This window comes from Xyrauchen texanus, chromosome 1 (assembly GCF_025860055.1).
Source record: "Xyrauchen texanus isolate HMW12.3.18 chromosome 1, RBS_HiC_50CHRs, whole genome shotgun sequence".
NCBI classification, from domain to species: Eukaryota; Metazoa; Chordata; class Actinopteri; order Cypriniformes; family Catostomidae; genus Xyrauchen; species Xyrauchen texanus.
In genome coordinates this window covers 31,729,906-31,746,175 of record NC_068276.1, presented here as the reverse complement: position 1 = coordinate 31,746,175, position 16,270 = coordinate 31,729,906, and the positions used below count along the sequence as shown (strand labels likewise).

General features: G+C 40.5%; 1 protein-coding gene across 3 annotated transcripts in view; it reads right to left on the bottom strand.

Annotated features, from left to right (window-relative positions):
* Positions 1-2,490: 2,490 nt before the first annotated feature.
* The window catches only part of LOC127632025 (pleckstrin homology domain-containing family G member 4B-like), a 99,891-nt gene continuing 86,111 nt past the window's right edge, over positions 2,491-16,270 (bottom strand). For 2 of the 3 annotated variants that reach the window (XM_052110696.1, XM_052110523.1), the window contains 11 exons: positions 13,230-14,143; positions 10,056-10,305; positions 9,225-9,314; positions 8,740-8,964; positions 7,203-7,373; positions 5,881-6,061; positions 5,378-5,494; positions 4,960-5,208; positions 4,540-4,736; positions 3,733-3,791; positions 2,491-3,574 (listed from right to left, as the gene is read on the bottom strand). In XM_052110696.1, coding sequence (XP_051966656.1) covers positions 3,753-3,791; positions 4,540-4,736; positions 4,960-5,208; positions 5,378-5,494; positions 5,881-6,061; positions 7,203-7,373; positions 8,740-8,964; positions 9,225-9,314; positions 10,056-10,305; positions 13,230-14,143 — 2,433 coding nt within the window. In that variant the 3' untranslated portion in view covers positions 2,491-3,574; positions 3,733-3,752. The remainder of the gene's footprint in view (positions 3,575-3,732; positions 3,792-4,539; positions 4,737-4,959; positions 5,209-5,377; positions 5,495-5,880; positions 6,062-7,202; positions 7,374-8,739; positions 8,965-9,224; positions 9,315-10,055; positions 10,306-13,229; positions 14,144-16,270) is intronic. The other variant, XM_052110604.1, reaches the window with a different exon arrangement.

Sequence of the window (16,270 nt, the reverse complement as noted above, 5' to 3'; positions counted from 1 at the left end):
AACTACTGGAGAGGGGAAATGGCTCCCATGCTGAATGGACTGCTGGAGATCTGGAGACATGTGGATCTCTCCCAGCTGTGTCGTTGGACATAGCCATACTCAATGACAACCGGGATAAATGCCGGAGAGCTGCCAGATTCAGGAAAGGCTGCAACATAGCAATGCTGATTAAAATGCAGCACTATGACACAGACCATTTACCATTTGAAAAGGTAAACTCTGGCATCTGTGCAGACAAAGGAGACTAATACAGGCTATAAACCAAGGACTAAATATGGTTCAAGGAAAGAAAACAAACACAATTTTTAGCAGAACGTAACCAAAAACTGGAACATAGTGATTTTCAATGGTTCCGGAGTGAAAATGCCATTTTTAAATGCTGGTAACTAGTTATAACCAGAGTGTTTATCACAGTAAATATTTGGAACTACACTACTTCATGTTCAGGAAACCGCTGCATTGCACACTTATTGATGCTAAACATTCACCTTGAAAGAGAAACTGTAGAATCACGTGCAGCCAAACCGAACCCAATCAAAGCTCCATCAATTTCAGTATGAGTGAATATGATGAAGACAATTGTCTCATTCTGCGTCGCATTAGATTAGTTGTTTCTGTCTGTGGACAAAGACTGTTGGAAAATTAACTTCATATCTTCCTGCCCAGAAGAGGCCTTTGCACATTTTAATCTTTCTTATGAGGAAATGATCTTGGCCCATGAATGGATTTGACGGGGATCATTCTTGACGCCACTAAGTGGATTCTATGGATTGTATACTTAAGAATAGCAATCTACTCCATTTCCTCAAGGTGAGGTTTTGAAAGAATGACTATTGAAGGGTGAGGGTCAAAATCCCTTGTCTCTTCAGATATATCAATACATATATATATATATATCCTTTTATATCAATATCTATCTGTATTCTGTTGCTTAACGTCTTTAATAAAGTGATGAATTAACTATATGCATGACCACATCATCAATTCTATTTTCTTATGCATAATTGAAATATACTTTGAATCATATGTGTGTTGAATGTTAATTAGTCTCTTTTAGGAACATTCCAGAGTCTCTCTGTCCTGCACGTCGGCTGAAGGTCTTTTGGGGGATAAGCTTATTTGTGACGCTCTCCAGCCTCTCAGGGGAGGGGGTCAGGGGGAATGTGTTAAACATGTGTTCCAGATGTATTCTGTGTTTGATTGTAACCTTATAATTATATGGTTTAAAGTCCTATGTAATAATACCTGAATAGTAGAAGTGTGATTTTCTCTTATTATTTCTTTAGCGAAGAAATGTATGTTATTTCTACCCCTCTCCTCTGCCCGAGGAGTGAATATTTTATCTCTCTGTTTTGGTACAAATGGCCTGATAATGTGTGCTCTGGCTCTCTTGTGCCCAGAGAAGAACTGTCGTTCGTCAGTGTTTTGTGTGTGCGTTTGACTTTCTACCCAGTTTTCGAACCCAGGGATGCACACCAGGCCGACTCGAAGACGCCCCGCGACCATCTGCGAGGTCACTTCAGATGTAAATCTCGGGCTCGGACGACAAGTGCGCTGATTAATGCTGATAGGCCGCATAGCTGTCTATATGTTGTGACTTTATGGTCTTTTAGCCAATCAGGAGTAAAATAATGGAATGTACGTCCTTGCAAATGGTATAATTGATGTAAGATTTTGTGTAAGGTACGAGTTGGCTTTCGATCTCCTCGTGAGACTTTGCCGCTGGCTCTACCAATTTCACTGCAGACTATACTTCAGTAAATTTTTGACTCTTTTAATTGAACTTCTCGACTCCTGGTCTTCTTTCTCCATATCTGGTCCGGGTCACAACTGTTATACCCCTAACACTATCTATAAAGATTGAATTCATAGTTTTATTTAGTTTGTGTGTAAAGAACATGTGATCAGTTGGAAGAAGTGGGAGATAATTTATATCACAAACAGGGAAGTCTGTTTCTTAGTGCTCTCAATGATCTTTATTTCCCCTCTGTTGACACTACTGTGGTTCAATTTGTGCAGAGTTGTCTTAGAGAAATGTGTTTGAAGACACAAAAGACACCTCAGACACCTTCAGACATTGCATGCATGCATGTCTGTTGCTTATCTTATCTATTTAAATATTAAACCGTGTGACCAACAAGTTGCTTTCTCAAAGCTAAAGAGATTGGTTGAGTAACATTTCAACCAAACCTAGGTATTCAGAGTGTGTGAAATAAACATACCTGCAGACATACACACACTGTTTCCCCAGGAACAGCCAGAGCTCCTCAGGCAACAAGGGTACAGTACACTTCACTAAGCATAATTTCTCACCATGCAAGTGTTTAAAAGTATTTGGGAGAGCTTTTAAACCTCATAATGTTTGAGGCCCTAAGGCTGAGTAACATTATTAACAACAATTAATCTGTTTATTGGCTCAGCACAGAAACTGAATAGCAGCCTCAAGGGTATGCGAGATATTTGTAAAAAGAAATAATGAAATCAGCTCACTTCTGTTATCAGTACAAAGCAATCAATCTTTATTACTTCTGTATGAACTTGTTAAGTTTGGAAACTGGAACATGTGCACACACATTTATGCTCCAGCTATGAGTGGAACTTGTAATGCATTTTTTATTGTTTATTCAGATGTGTGTTAGACAAAGATCGGCACTTTAGTGATTCCCATATTAACTAGTTTGAACATGTATAAACCTAGCGCACTTCCTAAATGCTATGTCCTCAAAGCACCATCGGTGCAACTATTTACAAACAATGTACATTTATTTTTTGTTAAACTTATTAATGTAAATAAGAGAAATGAAATGAAAAGCCCCTCTCCCATCTCCAAACAGTCAGCAGCAATCCCCAGCACCTAGGAGCAGCAGTGCAGGGCAGAGCTGACCTGAGGTCAGTCTTAACATCTTAATGTTCTGAAGACTCCTGAGTCTGCTCTACATAAATCTGATTCTGGATCAATCCAGCTATCATAACCTGGAGAGGCACATGACTCTGCATAATAATGTCCAAACTGAACCGACTGACCACAGGTCAGATTTGAAAAGAAAGAACAATCATTAAGCAAACACTGTAATGAACACAGAAAAAAATGATAAAAATGCTTTGAACATTGCTCAATAACTTCAGTATACTTGGATACTAATTTCTACATGCCTTATAACATTAAGGCATTTTTTTTCTAAATCAAATCCATTGCAGTCTGCAGCAAATTGGGCAACAACAAAAATGTGGGAACTGAATAACTGAAACTGAAAGTTCAGACCTGTTTTGTACACTACTATAGGAATTATTTACAGTTAATAATGCAGCAAAGAACACCACTGTATCTAAACATTTGAAAAGATAAATACAAGAATATTTATTCCATTTTATAGACCATTTAAAAATTTATATAAAAGCTATTGAAGCTAAAAAAAAAACAAAGAAAGAGGAAACAGTGCTATTTCAAGCGGTTTTTAAACTCTGTGTACGACGAGATTTGCTGGTACTCATCAGGAACAATAAATACTAACTCTGTACTCCTCATCTGAGTGGCAACGCTGTCTTCTCATTCTCAAGCAGCCAGATATTAAACCTATGGGACACAGCGATAGCATACATGTTACATAACATATGTGTGTAAATGCTCCTTGTTTAAACAAGCATGGATAATGTATTCCATTTGCAGAGATGCATTTATTAATGCACATGCACATAGCTCTGAAGATGTGATGGAGCGAAAGCCAGACTTACAGCAGCAGTGGTTACTGAGTTCACACTATAGTAGAGGGACCTAGAACTTGAGCTTCTCCCTGTGGTGAGAATGAGATGGCAACAGAGGGTTAATCACAGGTTAAAGGGGAGGCTTGCACACCTGCTTGCTTTGGGTTGATCATCAGGTGATCAGGGTCTTCTGGAGTATATGGATTAGTGCTGCATAAGCATGGTGTTATAAAATGTTTCTGCACCAGTGAGACACTCTGATCTGTTATCTGGTTTGGGAAGTGCGTGAATGTAGTGGTAGCAGCTCTGTGGTTCATTCAGTTTCAGAAGCTGAAACAGCTCATGTCTGCAATGATCCACACTCAACTAGGGTTAAAAGGTGCACTCAGTGATTGAACACAAAGAGATGTATAGTACATTTGAAATAAATTTAAAAATCATGTACAAAGAATGCAGGTCTTCTAATGGGGCGGACATATTAAGATCATATGACCAGCCGAATACTACACTTTTATCCTGGTAACCCATTATTGGACACACAGAATAAATAAATTTAAATAAATGATGACTGTGAAAAGCACATATCAACAAAAACATCTCTAACTGAAAACGTTAGCGATGCTGCCAAGTGACAGTTTACAGTAATTGAGTGCAACGTTAATACTGTGTAAAAAAAAATAAAACGCATGCAATTGCAGACACCCTTACAAACTCGAACAATTTGTTTCTTATATGCATACTTGTTAGTTTTGTATGTTCATGTTGGTAGGGGTTCAGAGGCCAGGAGATGTGCTATGCTTTGAACAAAACAGTCCCAATGACACAGGTAATACTAACCGCTGAGATGTACTGGCTGTTAAAACAGGGTTTGTGCTGGGTTGGAGAGGTGATTGAGGAGTAACAGGAGTCGCCACTTGGTGAGCTAGGTTCCTCAGACAGAGCCTCAGGCAGGTGACTGGACACACATCCGCTGTCTGAGCCACTCGAGCCGCTACCAGTCAGACAGTGAGACGACGAACCTGAACTCTCTGTAGCTGCAAACAAAGACAGACAATTCAAAACCTCAGCATTATGTGGTTTCTGAGATCTGCAAACAGGCATTGTAAAAAATATGAACTCCATAAAGCACAAGAAACCACAAAGACACATCTGATCAATAAAAGGCTTTTAGCACTAAGCTACATTGTACAAAAACATCCTTGCATGTCGGTCCAACATGTTCAGTGGGGTTTTTGATAATTGTTTTATATAACATACTCATTGATGGCTGACTGCTGGTCTCATGTTCCAGTTCGTCTTCCTCGATGCAGGGACTGATAAGAGGTCTCTCCCCTGCTAACAGACTTTGGCTGCTATACATGTGGAGATTCAAAGGCCCCAGGAGTGTGGAAGAGGAGGGGCCACTGGCCACTGGGGACCCGCTAACAGGAGTGTTGACTGCAGCTCGTTTGAATGGGTTTGAATGGTCAAATAAAGACACAGCAATGGAGGCTCGTGTTCTGGCCCCTTTAACAGAACAAAGACAATATGATGCTAGTAAAATCAAATACAGAAAATAATTTGCTTTTCATTTTGAATATAAATATTTATCTGGACAGAATTACACATTTTTCATTTTGTGCACAACTTCAAACAAATTATATTGGTATAAATGATATTCATGCTAAAAGGTCACCTCTGCCTTTCATTATGTAGTCAATGGCCCTGTTGTTGATAGCAGCATCACTGGGTTTAATGTCCAGGAAGGGTTTATTCCCCACCCCCATAGAGACCATCTCCTGCATCCGAATTTCTACATACAAATGCAACGTATAAGATACACAAATATATTGAAAGACATTTAAAAATAAAAGGGTCAAATGTGCAAACAAATGAACCTAAGAAAGTTAAAGAGTGCTTCTAATTTGCATCAATCTCTCATGCTTTAACATGTCTTGCTAAACTTGAGTAACCTAATATTGGTGTGACTCAAATGATGAGTCATATAAGCAGCTTCCTATCTGCCTGGGGCCCTCAAATATAAACAGCTGAAAAAAATCGTGAAAAAATAAATATGCTAAAGGTTGTACGCAACACATGATATTATTTGCCATCTTCTTTTTTCACCACATCTCCTACAATACTTCCATTTGCTTTCCAACCCCCCCCAACCTCAAGCTAAACCACAAGTTCTATAACCTTTATTTCGCGTAGCCTGTTGCCATAGTATCCGTGCAATGTCAGAGGTCCAGGCATGTTTGATGTCGGCACTGCTGGCCTGGAGAATATAGGCCTGGTTCTTTGAAGTCCTCCTCCGGAACCAGATCTCAAACCTCAAACCACTCTCACCCGATGTCTCCGTCATACCCACATCGGCCGTCTGCAGAGAGAATCGCATTGAGTCAAGAGAATACTTGGATAATAGCAATATACTGTTGGATAACGAGGGGGAAGGCCTCTTGTTGCTCACATGAGTCAAAACTGATGCTCAGATCCTAAAGCCTAATCTAAAACCCCATGTGACATTAACATGGGTCAGAGAAGGTTTAAATAAAAGAAAGTGAATGCATGAGTTCACTTCCACTATGAAACAATGAATAATTAGTCCCACCAGGATTTCTCTGCACTTTTTCCTGATTTTTGCAGCCCAAAATGACTGAATTTGTTGTAGCTTTTTAAAGTTTTTAAAAAAATTTTTTTTTTGCAGTGAATACTCAAAAATCATCATTGTTTACCTGTGTAATTTGTGTCAATGAAGGTGCAAATGGAATTACATGTAATTATTTTAAAATAAAACTCAATAACTGAATATGAAAAATGAATAGCAAAAATACACAATAAATACACACCAAAATACCACATATTTACTGTAGTTAAAACCTGTGATATGGCTACTGAAACACTTTAATTCTTTTTGATTAACATTTTCTGTAGACAATGCAAGAAAAAACTAAATGAGGATTCAATAATTAGGCCTGTTGCGATTGTCTGATAAAGAAATCTTTTAAACATAAAATAGTAGTTCACATTTGAGCATTTATGCATATTAAAATACCACACGTATTAGGAAAAATATATGTTGCACATATGAAAATGTCATTTTTGGGGTTAATTTAAAAAAAATTATGTTTATCATATGTTGCAATTTATCAGATTCTAACTGTATTAAGCACTTCAAATTGTAATCACGATTTACTACTCAACTAAGCAAAATTTTTATTGACAATTGAAATCACATTAACGCCAGGTATTTGTGTCTCATTCACCACAGTCTGTCAAACATGGAGGAGAGCTTTGCGAATACCTCAGATTCAGCAATTTTATTATATAAAATTGCAAGCCACCGTAAATAATGCAGAGATTGGTTGAAGTTGCACGAAATCCTGGAGGGACTGAATACTGTCGTTTGGGTCAATATTAAAGCAGCAGATTTAGGAGAAAAAAGTAGTTTTCCATTCCGCAAATGTGTGTAAAAAATACAGTAATGTGTGTTTCAGCTGCATGTTTTTTTACGGGCTTACCTTAAAAGAATGCTTGTATATGTAAACATCTAGGCCGCCCTCTATGCGTTTAGGTTTGCTGAACAATACCAGATCCTCAAACAGGAACACGTGTCTTTGGCACTTCTTCCTGCCATAGCATATCGTGAACTCATCTTGACGAACCAACTGCCCCTGTTCCTTTAGATTCACCTGAGAAAGAGAATGTTACATCTGTATCGGAACATGAAATGGATGTGCAAACGGTCAGATGTATACTTGTGTGACTTTAATATTTTTCTTGACAGCAACTTTGTGATGGCTTGTACACTCACCTAAAGGATTATTAGGAACACCTGTTCAAGTTCTCATTAATGCAATTATCTAATCAACCAATTACATGGCAGTTGCTTCAATGCATTTAGGAGTGTAGTCCTGGTCAAGACAATCTCCTGAACTCCAAACTGAATGTCAGAATGGGAAAGAAAGGTGATTTAAGCAATTTTGAGCGTGGCATGGTTGTTGGTGCCAGACGGGCCGGTCTGAGTATTTCACAATCTGCTCAGTTACTGGGATTTTCACGCACAACCATTTCTAGGGTTTACAAAGAATGGTGTGAAAAGGGAAAAACATCCAGTATGCGGCAGTCCTGTGGGCTGAAAATGCCTTGTTGATGCTAGAGGTCAGAGGAGAATGGGCCGACTGATTCAAGCTGATAGAAGAGCAACTTTGCCTGAAATAACCACTCGTTACAACCGAGGTATGCAGCAAAGCATTTGTGAAGCCACAACACGCACAACCTTGAGGCGGATGGGCTACAACAGCAGAAGACCCCACCGGGTACCACTCATCTCCACTACAAATAGGAAAAAGAGGCTACAATTTGCAAGAGCTCACCAAAATTGGACAGTTGAAGACTGGAAAAATGTTGCCTGGTCTGATGAGTCTCGATTTCTGTTGAAACATTCAGATGGTAGAGTCAGAATTTGGCGTAAACAGAATGAGAACATGGATCCATCATGCCTTGTTACCACTGTGCAGGCTGGTGGTGGTGGTGGTGTAATGGTGTGGGGGATGTTTTCTTGGCACACTTTGGCCCCTTAGTGCCAATTGGGCATCGTTTATATGCCACGGCCTACCTGAGCATTGTTTCTGACCATGTCCATCCCTTTATGACCACCATGTACCCATCCTCTGATGGCTACTTCCAGCAGGATAATGCACCATGTCACAAAGCTCGAATCATTTCAAATTGGTTTCTTGAACATGACAATGAGTTCACTGTACTAAAATGGCCCCCGCAGTCACCAGATCTCAACCCAATAGAGCATCTTTGGGATGTGGTGGAACGGGAGCTTTGTGCCCTGGATGTGCATCCCACAAATCTCCATCAACTGCAAGATGCTATCCTATCGATATGGGCCAACATTTCTAAAGAATGCTTTCAGCACCTTGTTGAATCAATGCCATGTAGAATTAAGGCAGTTCTGAAGGCGAAAGGGGGTCAAACACAGTATTAGTCTGGTGTTCCTAATAATCCTTTAGGTGAGTGTATATCTGCTGTATCAGACACACTTACATCACAGTCTCTGATGGCGTCCATGGCGAGCAAATCGTTGCCATGGCGAAGCTGAAATTTGACCATTTCTGTGGCGGCACGTAGATATGCTAGCTCCTGCTCCTGGACCTCACTCACTTCTTTGATCAGGTCTTTCAGCAGCAGGGCGTACTTACTCATGCGCTGGATGGGCTTCAGAAGGTACGACGCCAGGTCCATCTTATCCCCCAACTCCAACTGCTTATGCTAGAAAGAGAGAGACTTCATTTTAAATTCACAGTTTTAACCCATGAAGAGAATTCTATGTGATAAATGTCTTTTGAAACGCAGTACATTACAGCAGGTACAAACTCCACATCAGCATAAAAAGATCCTGCAACATTGCTTGTAAACAGATACAGCCAAAGCAGAGAAAATGCTGTCTGAAGACTGTACATAAAAGCTTATCAGAGGTATAAAGTCCTCTCTGCTCTGTTGTGGTCTATAGTGTGGGTCCAGTTGCTCACCCTGAAGAAGCTGTTTCCATGGCTGGCCAGGAGTGTATCTGACTTCGGCTTGTTCTTGCTGTACAAGGCGTACAAGCTAAACTGGTCCTGCTAAAAATGTGTATGGAAAAAAGGACAAAAAAGCAATATACTGAATGTAATTGTTAGCATTTTTGTATCCCTATCCTGAAGAATAGCTTCTTTTGTTGTTCCGGAAAAGGAGGGAGGAAACATTTTCCCAAATTATTTCCAGGTTCAGTTTTGTTTGGAGAGGGTTTTGTGATCCGATCAATTGTTTAGTAATGTGTTTTAGGTTCATATTGAGTGTGCCATTATTTCAGTGCAGGTTTTGCTGTGCCAGGAATATGTCAAAAGTGATTTCAGCCTAGTGCATGCTCTGCTGTAGGCCAAAAAGCCACCCTCTGTGTCTCTATCTCTCTTATCCTATCCCTCTCTTTCCTGTGGATTGTTGCCTGTGAAAGCATCGCAAAGTAGAGATCTAACAGCGAGACACAGTTGACCACAAATATGGGGTGAAAAAGGAGATGTAGGCTGGTGGTCTTATGCTCATTTAAAGACAACATAACTTCTAGTGGCTCGGTTTAATTACCAACAATGGTGAAACACAGAGAGAGATACAGAGAGAGAATATTAGAGATTAAGACTATTGTGCTTTGTCAAAAATGTGTCTGTCATAGACTGGAGACAGACAAACACTGACTATTTTTGGTTTCTAACACACAAATGACTTAATCTGACTGTCGCTATTGGAATTAAAAAAGTTATGCTTACAACAGAGCATCAGAATCAGAAGTTATAGTTTACAAAATGTGAATGAAGGGACTCTCGTACATGTCGTAGGAAGCAGTGGCTGACACGCAGTGGGTGGTTACAGCAGCTCTCCAGCTCTTTAAGGAAATACTGGCAATGGAAATCCACTAGTTTCTCCAGGTTCCCGAATATGACGCTGCGCTTTCCCCGCAGGTCCTGTGGCAGGTCGGCACGCTCCATCTCTGGGAAGTAGTTGTCAATGATGTACCGCAGAGAACGCACATACTCCCGCTCCGTTGTGACCATCTCATCCACAATGTGACGGAATTTGCTGAGTGACAGAGAGAGAGAGAGAGAGAGAGAGAGGCTTGTTAATATGATTTGAGTACTTCAATTTTATAAGATGAGCTTTTAAGCTACTGGGGATTCAGACTTCCCCCGACAAAAAACAACAGCTTGAATTTCCATATTGTTCCATGCTGGCTTCAGCTAGATTGCTGGTCTAGCTGGTGGACCAGGACAGCTGGTGATATTATGGCACTTTTCCACTGCACGTTACGTTTTGACTCAACTCTGCTCAATTTACTTTTCTTCAACATAGTTGCGCCACCTCTACTGCCGTGACATCATCTTAAATGTGACAAACATTACTGACCATAAACAATAACACGCCCGCTAGCTGTTAACTACAAGCTCATTGTGCTGTATAAAGTTGTTGCATGGTTATTTTACACAAGTGTAACAGTTAAATTGGCTACTGAAAAACTTCCAGTAGCTTGTCAACTAAATAAAGAGAAGCTTTCAAACAGAGTATAGAGTTAACGTGGAGTGGTGGTGGCGTAGTGGCTAAAGCACAGGGCTGTTAATCAGATGGTCGCTGGTTCTAACCCCACGGCCACCACCATTGTGCCCTTGAGCAAGGCACTTAACTCCAGGTTGCTCTGGGGGGATTGTCCCTGTAATAATTGCACTGTAAGTTGCTTTGGATAAAAGCGTCTGCCAAATGGATAAATGTAAATGTACCATCCTCCATCATGGACTCCAACAACACTTCCACTTTCTTATGTTTGAACCACTCTGGCTGTTGTAGTCCTTGATGGTTCTGTAGTCACTTTTAAGTTTTTTAAAGTTTTCCCTACACTGTTGGCCGTGTGCGGACAGCCATTTCTTTTTACAATTCGAAAGTCACGTGACCGAATGATACTGCTATCGCTGTTACTAACTTTAAAACTAGCAGGCTGATGTTCTCTGTCGCAAATCCCGTGGTGCTGGTAGTGATGATTCTCTCTGACCAGTCAGTGATCTGCAGGGTTTTGACGTCACATTTAGTATTGGCTCGGCTCATTTGGAACCTTGGCCGAGGTGGTACTAAAAAAGTACCAGGTACCAGGTACTATCCACAGTGGAAAATCCCCAAAAAGCGAGCAGAGTCGAGCTGTACTGTGCAGTGGAAAAGCCCCATTAGTTGACAAATGCACTCTCTTTCGGTGTGTGTGTTTTTGTGTGTATGCCAATTTGAGAACAGCCTGTTTCCCCTGATAGCTTTACCAGGTTCTTAAGGACCGATAACAACAAAGTATGTATGTTTTTACACATTGGCACCTTGACACTCCAGGATGCCATTACACAGATGCTGTCTCCCTGAAATACTCTAACCAATCAATAGTAACTGTGAGAAACCAGTCCATAATCTATAACTCCATGAAGTTCTATGGAGAACTAATGGTTTGAAAACTCTTGTGAAGGGACATTGGTGCAAAAGCTATGGAATGAGTCTGAAAACAGATCTTAAATATTAAAATTTATGTGTTGAATATCCTACCTTTCCAGCCTGAAATATGTTTTCTGCCTCCGGACTACCAATACTAATATTACAGACATAGAACAGCAACCATTTTATATGTTTGTTGGAGTAAAAATGAGTTCAGACTCAACTAGTGCAGTTGATGGCTGTCATTACAACTTGAAATAGTTAATGATATCAATGTAACTAACCTCGGTTCATAGCTGCATGTCATCCAACCACTCCTTAAACTTTTGAATTACTGTCATCGCCACTCTCGAATGTATGAGAATGATGGAGCCAAATAATTTTTTTAACATTTGTACACATTTAATATACTAAACATCACATTATCCGCTAAGAATAGGTGTTTCACTTGCATCGGCATATAGAGACCAGCAATGGAAAACAAGTGTCCTTTATGAATCTTGGAACACTTACGCATTAAGGAAAAAGGTGTGTTTTTTTTTCTTCATGGCTACTTCTCACTACACATGTTGTGAACATGGTGTGTCCAGTACTGAGAAAATTGAGGTGAAGTTTAATTTGATCCATGAATCTCAAACACAACGTCTTCACCTCCCTTAACTATTTGCAATAACTTGAACACACATGGCCAAATGACTTGTTTGGAGTTATTTCTGTCTGAAATATTTTTTGTCAACATCACCTCTGTACTGCAGTCTCAGAGAAAGAGAGCCAGAGGAATGTGTTTTGAAAGACACACAGATGTAATGACTTCCTTTAAGATGTCCATATAGCCACCTAACTCCATCCATCTCTTCTCTATAGACGAGCAAAACACAAACACATCCCCACCACTTCAAAGCCCAGTGGAGCGGCGCCCACCTGGGATAGTAATCTACATCTCAGGCTCTTTCCCAGGGGGTTAAGAGGTGACCAGAGGATCTCACAGCTGGAAAAGACATCCACGGAGATTCAGAGGATTACGAGGCCATATTTGTGACCGTATAATACGAGACATATTCAACACACCCCTCACAGTTCCTTCACACACAATTGAGGCACTTTGACACATGACAGGATGTTATCAAGAGAAATGAGATCTAGTCTTTGTGTTTCTAGCTGAAAAGGATTCTTAAAAACCTTGGCTTACTGTGTGGCTTCCTTGTGTTTGTCCAATTTTAAGAAGTCAGCTGGCAAACCTACACAACATACATACAGTATATACTGTATATTCCTGTCTCACAATATCACTGTGAGAGAGGCTAGATATTTTTGCCTGTGTGTCTTGTCAGCACTGTCCCCCAAGTTGTGTTACAAAAGCAGACTTGAAATGCTTTACTGCCAGTGTGTGTGCTATGTTACAAACCCTGCATACAGCAGTGGTTAAATCTGGTTTTATGCTAAAGCATGCTCAGTATGCTGATGGTCTGTTAACAGCAGACCTCCCTGGTTGAATGCTTTTATGTTTGAGCAAATGAGTGTATGTGTTCGATGTGTTTACCCACCTGCCCTTGCCACGTGCTTCCTGAGCAGGACTCCCGCTGTGGTCAGGAGAGGACCATCCATGAATGGGTGGCAATCGTGGACTGTATGGCCGATCAATCACCTCTGTGCTGCTCACCTCTAGACCCTTAATAAATACCCCAGTGTTACCTCTCTGCGCTGGTTCACTCAGAGTTCGCTGGCAGGTCCCGTACCGTGACACACACTCGCTACTGGTCGTATCAAAGCTCTGGGTCTTCCGCATAACTCTGCGGTTTGGTGCGATAGAGGAGAGGCTTGGGCTGATGGAGCATGAGGAGACACTTGCTTGCCCCACAAGATGTAGTGGTTGATTAGATTCATCTGTAGAGATACTACGCGTTAGCCTATGGGATCTTACCGGGGTACTGTGGGGAATTCTATGCTCAATACTATAGGGACGTCCTGATGGGGTTCGGACAGAGTCACAGGCATCAAGGTGAATGCCTGAAGGGCTTCCCGGTGTTGAAGACATGCTAGACTGAGAGGATAGTCTATCACGGCCCCAGCCTCCACTAAAGGCTTTGCGGCAGGAGAAAGAGAGGCTACTGCTACGCTCCTGAGGTATGGCGTTACCATCTGAATTCTGACGGGAACAGTCTGATTTGGAGTCACTCTCGCGGCGGGTTCGCAGGGCTGTCTCCAGCTTTTTCTCAAACATCTGCTTGGTTTCCTGACACTTGGACCAGGCAAACTTCCACTGCTTGAGACCCTGGTCACTTTTCAGCTCCACAGCAAGGTCCTTCATCTCTTGGAAGCGGGCGTCTGCGATTGGTGGATGCTGACTACGATAGGTCTCCAAACAAGTGATCACGCTCTGGCACTTCTCAGTGATGCCGCACTCCTCCATACTAAAACACGCCAAATGACGCATGCCCTCTAGTGCCCATTCATATGCCTGGCAGAGAGAGAAATATAAAGAACTGAGTCAGTCGATGAGATGAAAAGGGAGAGGAGTATGAGAAAGACATCAAAACCACACTTTGTTAGTGGTACAACTGCAGCTATTAGCAATAAGAAAGAGGGGACTTTAGAGAATGAAGGCAATATATCACAATACTTTTTTTACACCTTTTAAAAAAGACAAGAACACAAGAGACTTTTTATGGAAAACAACTATGAGTGCATTGTGAATGAAAGAGAAAAGAGCAGAGAGATGGAATGAAGAAAGGATAGAATATGTGAGAAACCACCCAGCATCTTTTTCAAGGGAAATAAAGAGGTTTTCAGGCAGAAGCTGGGAGGTCTGGGTAAGAAGGCTTTAACATGCAGCTCAGCAGCAGGACCTACAGTTTCAGTTATGTGTGACTGTGACAGCACCCTGCCAAAAAGACACAGGGCAACAGCCATACTAACCATCTCGTCCGGTTTCTCACACTCCAAGATGCTGTCGTATCAACTGACCTGTCTGTTTTTATACCTTTTTTCCCCACTAACACCCCAACGTGAAGGCTTCCATAAGGAATTCCATGAGGATGTGAGTGTTCAACGTGCTGGTAAATGAGTGATTATATTTTAGAGGGCATCGAGACAAATCGAACACAATCCCCTTCCATCCATATACGCACACACACACTTTATTGCTAGATGCAAACACAGTCTTGTGTTTAGACATTCCTGGGAAAGGAGCAAGACTCCTCCCCTTCTCTCCCTTTCTGTGAACACAAAAACATTTTTGCTGCTGTGACATGGTGGCATCACTTGCCTATCCAAGCCTCTCTCTCATACACACTCACTCGCTCTCTTTCCCTCTGTTTCTCTTTTTATCTCTATCTTTCATGTTAGGGTGACACAAAGGCCACATGCCTGCATAGGAGCCTTCAGCACCCAGATACTAAATTCTATCCCAGGAGAAGAAGTCAGAGGTCATCTGCCTACACTGACCAAATGGCAACAACGAATTTTAAGGCTTGATAAAAAAAACCATTCATTGAATTGACTTTGTTTAATAGACAAGCAACCAGGGACTAAAAGCTAAATGTTTTTCATTTTGGTTCATTCGAAGCAAAAACTATATTTTTTCATTCTGGTTCAAAAGTTCTGCAGCCTCCTTTCCAAATGATTACATGTTAGAACAAAATAAAAGAATGGTTAATAACATTATTTTTAAAATGACAGTTCTCTGCTCTAAGGGGTGGGTGAAATACTAATTGCAGCATTGACAGATCTCACAAGAGAAGCAAGCAATCTATTCTGGAAAAACTTATCTAAAAATAAGCCACTTGCCTAAAAATACACAAAATTAGCGATGAATCACAATAGAAATCATAACAAGTATACAGTTAAATAACAGTTAAGTACAATTTTAATTAAAAGATCTGCTTCCAAGTCAAAACCGGCAGCATCAAATCTGTATTATTGCATCATATCTAACAATCTTCAGTGAAGACTTGGAAATAACTAAGAAAAGTACTTTTTACATATAATAATGTTTTCCTTGTATCTGAATTAGCCATGCATGTATATGTAGTAATTATACATAGTAAAAAGGTCTTTGTTCACAGAATACGACATCCACAATGGACAATTAGGCAAATAAATGTGTGAAGCAGCAGTTTACTTCTAGATCAAAGCACATTTCATTTTTTCAGGCAACATGAAGTGGTGTAGCTCCAAATATATACTGTGATAAACACTTTGCCCTTTAGTTTAAAAACAATTATCGGCACAAAATGAACCGGTTATAACCAGTTTCCAGCATTTAAAAATAATGTTTTCACTCTGGAACAATTGAAAATCACTTTGTTCCAGTTTTCGTTATGTTCTGCAACAAATTGAATTCATTTTCGGTTTTCGTTTTGTTCCTTGAACCGTTTTTAGTCCTTGCAAGCAACAATGTTTAGACATTCATTCAGCAACGGATAAGTAGTTTGGTTTCTTTAAAGGATTATTTGGGGCTAAATACAACTTATTCTCATTTCACCTCAGAAAATAGTACCACTTCAAAAGGAAGATAAAAAGAAACCGTGATTAATAAATGAAAAACATGCTATTAGCCAATTACACAAGCGTGTTGTTGCATTGT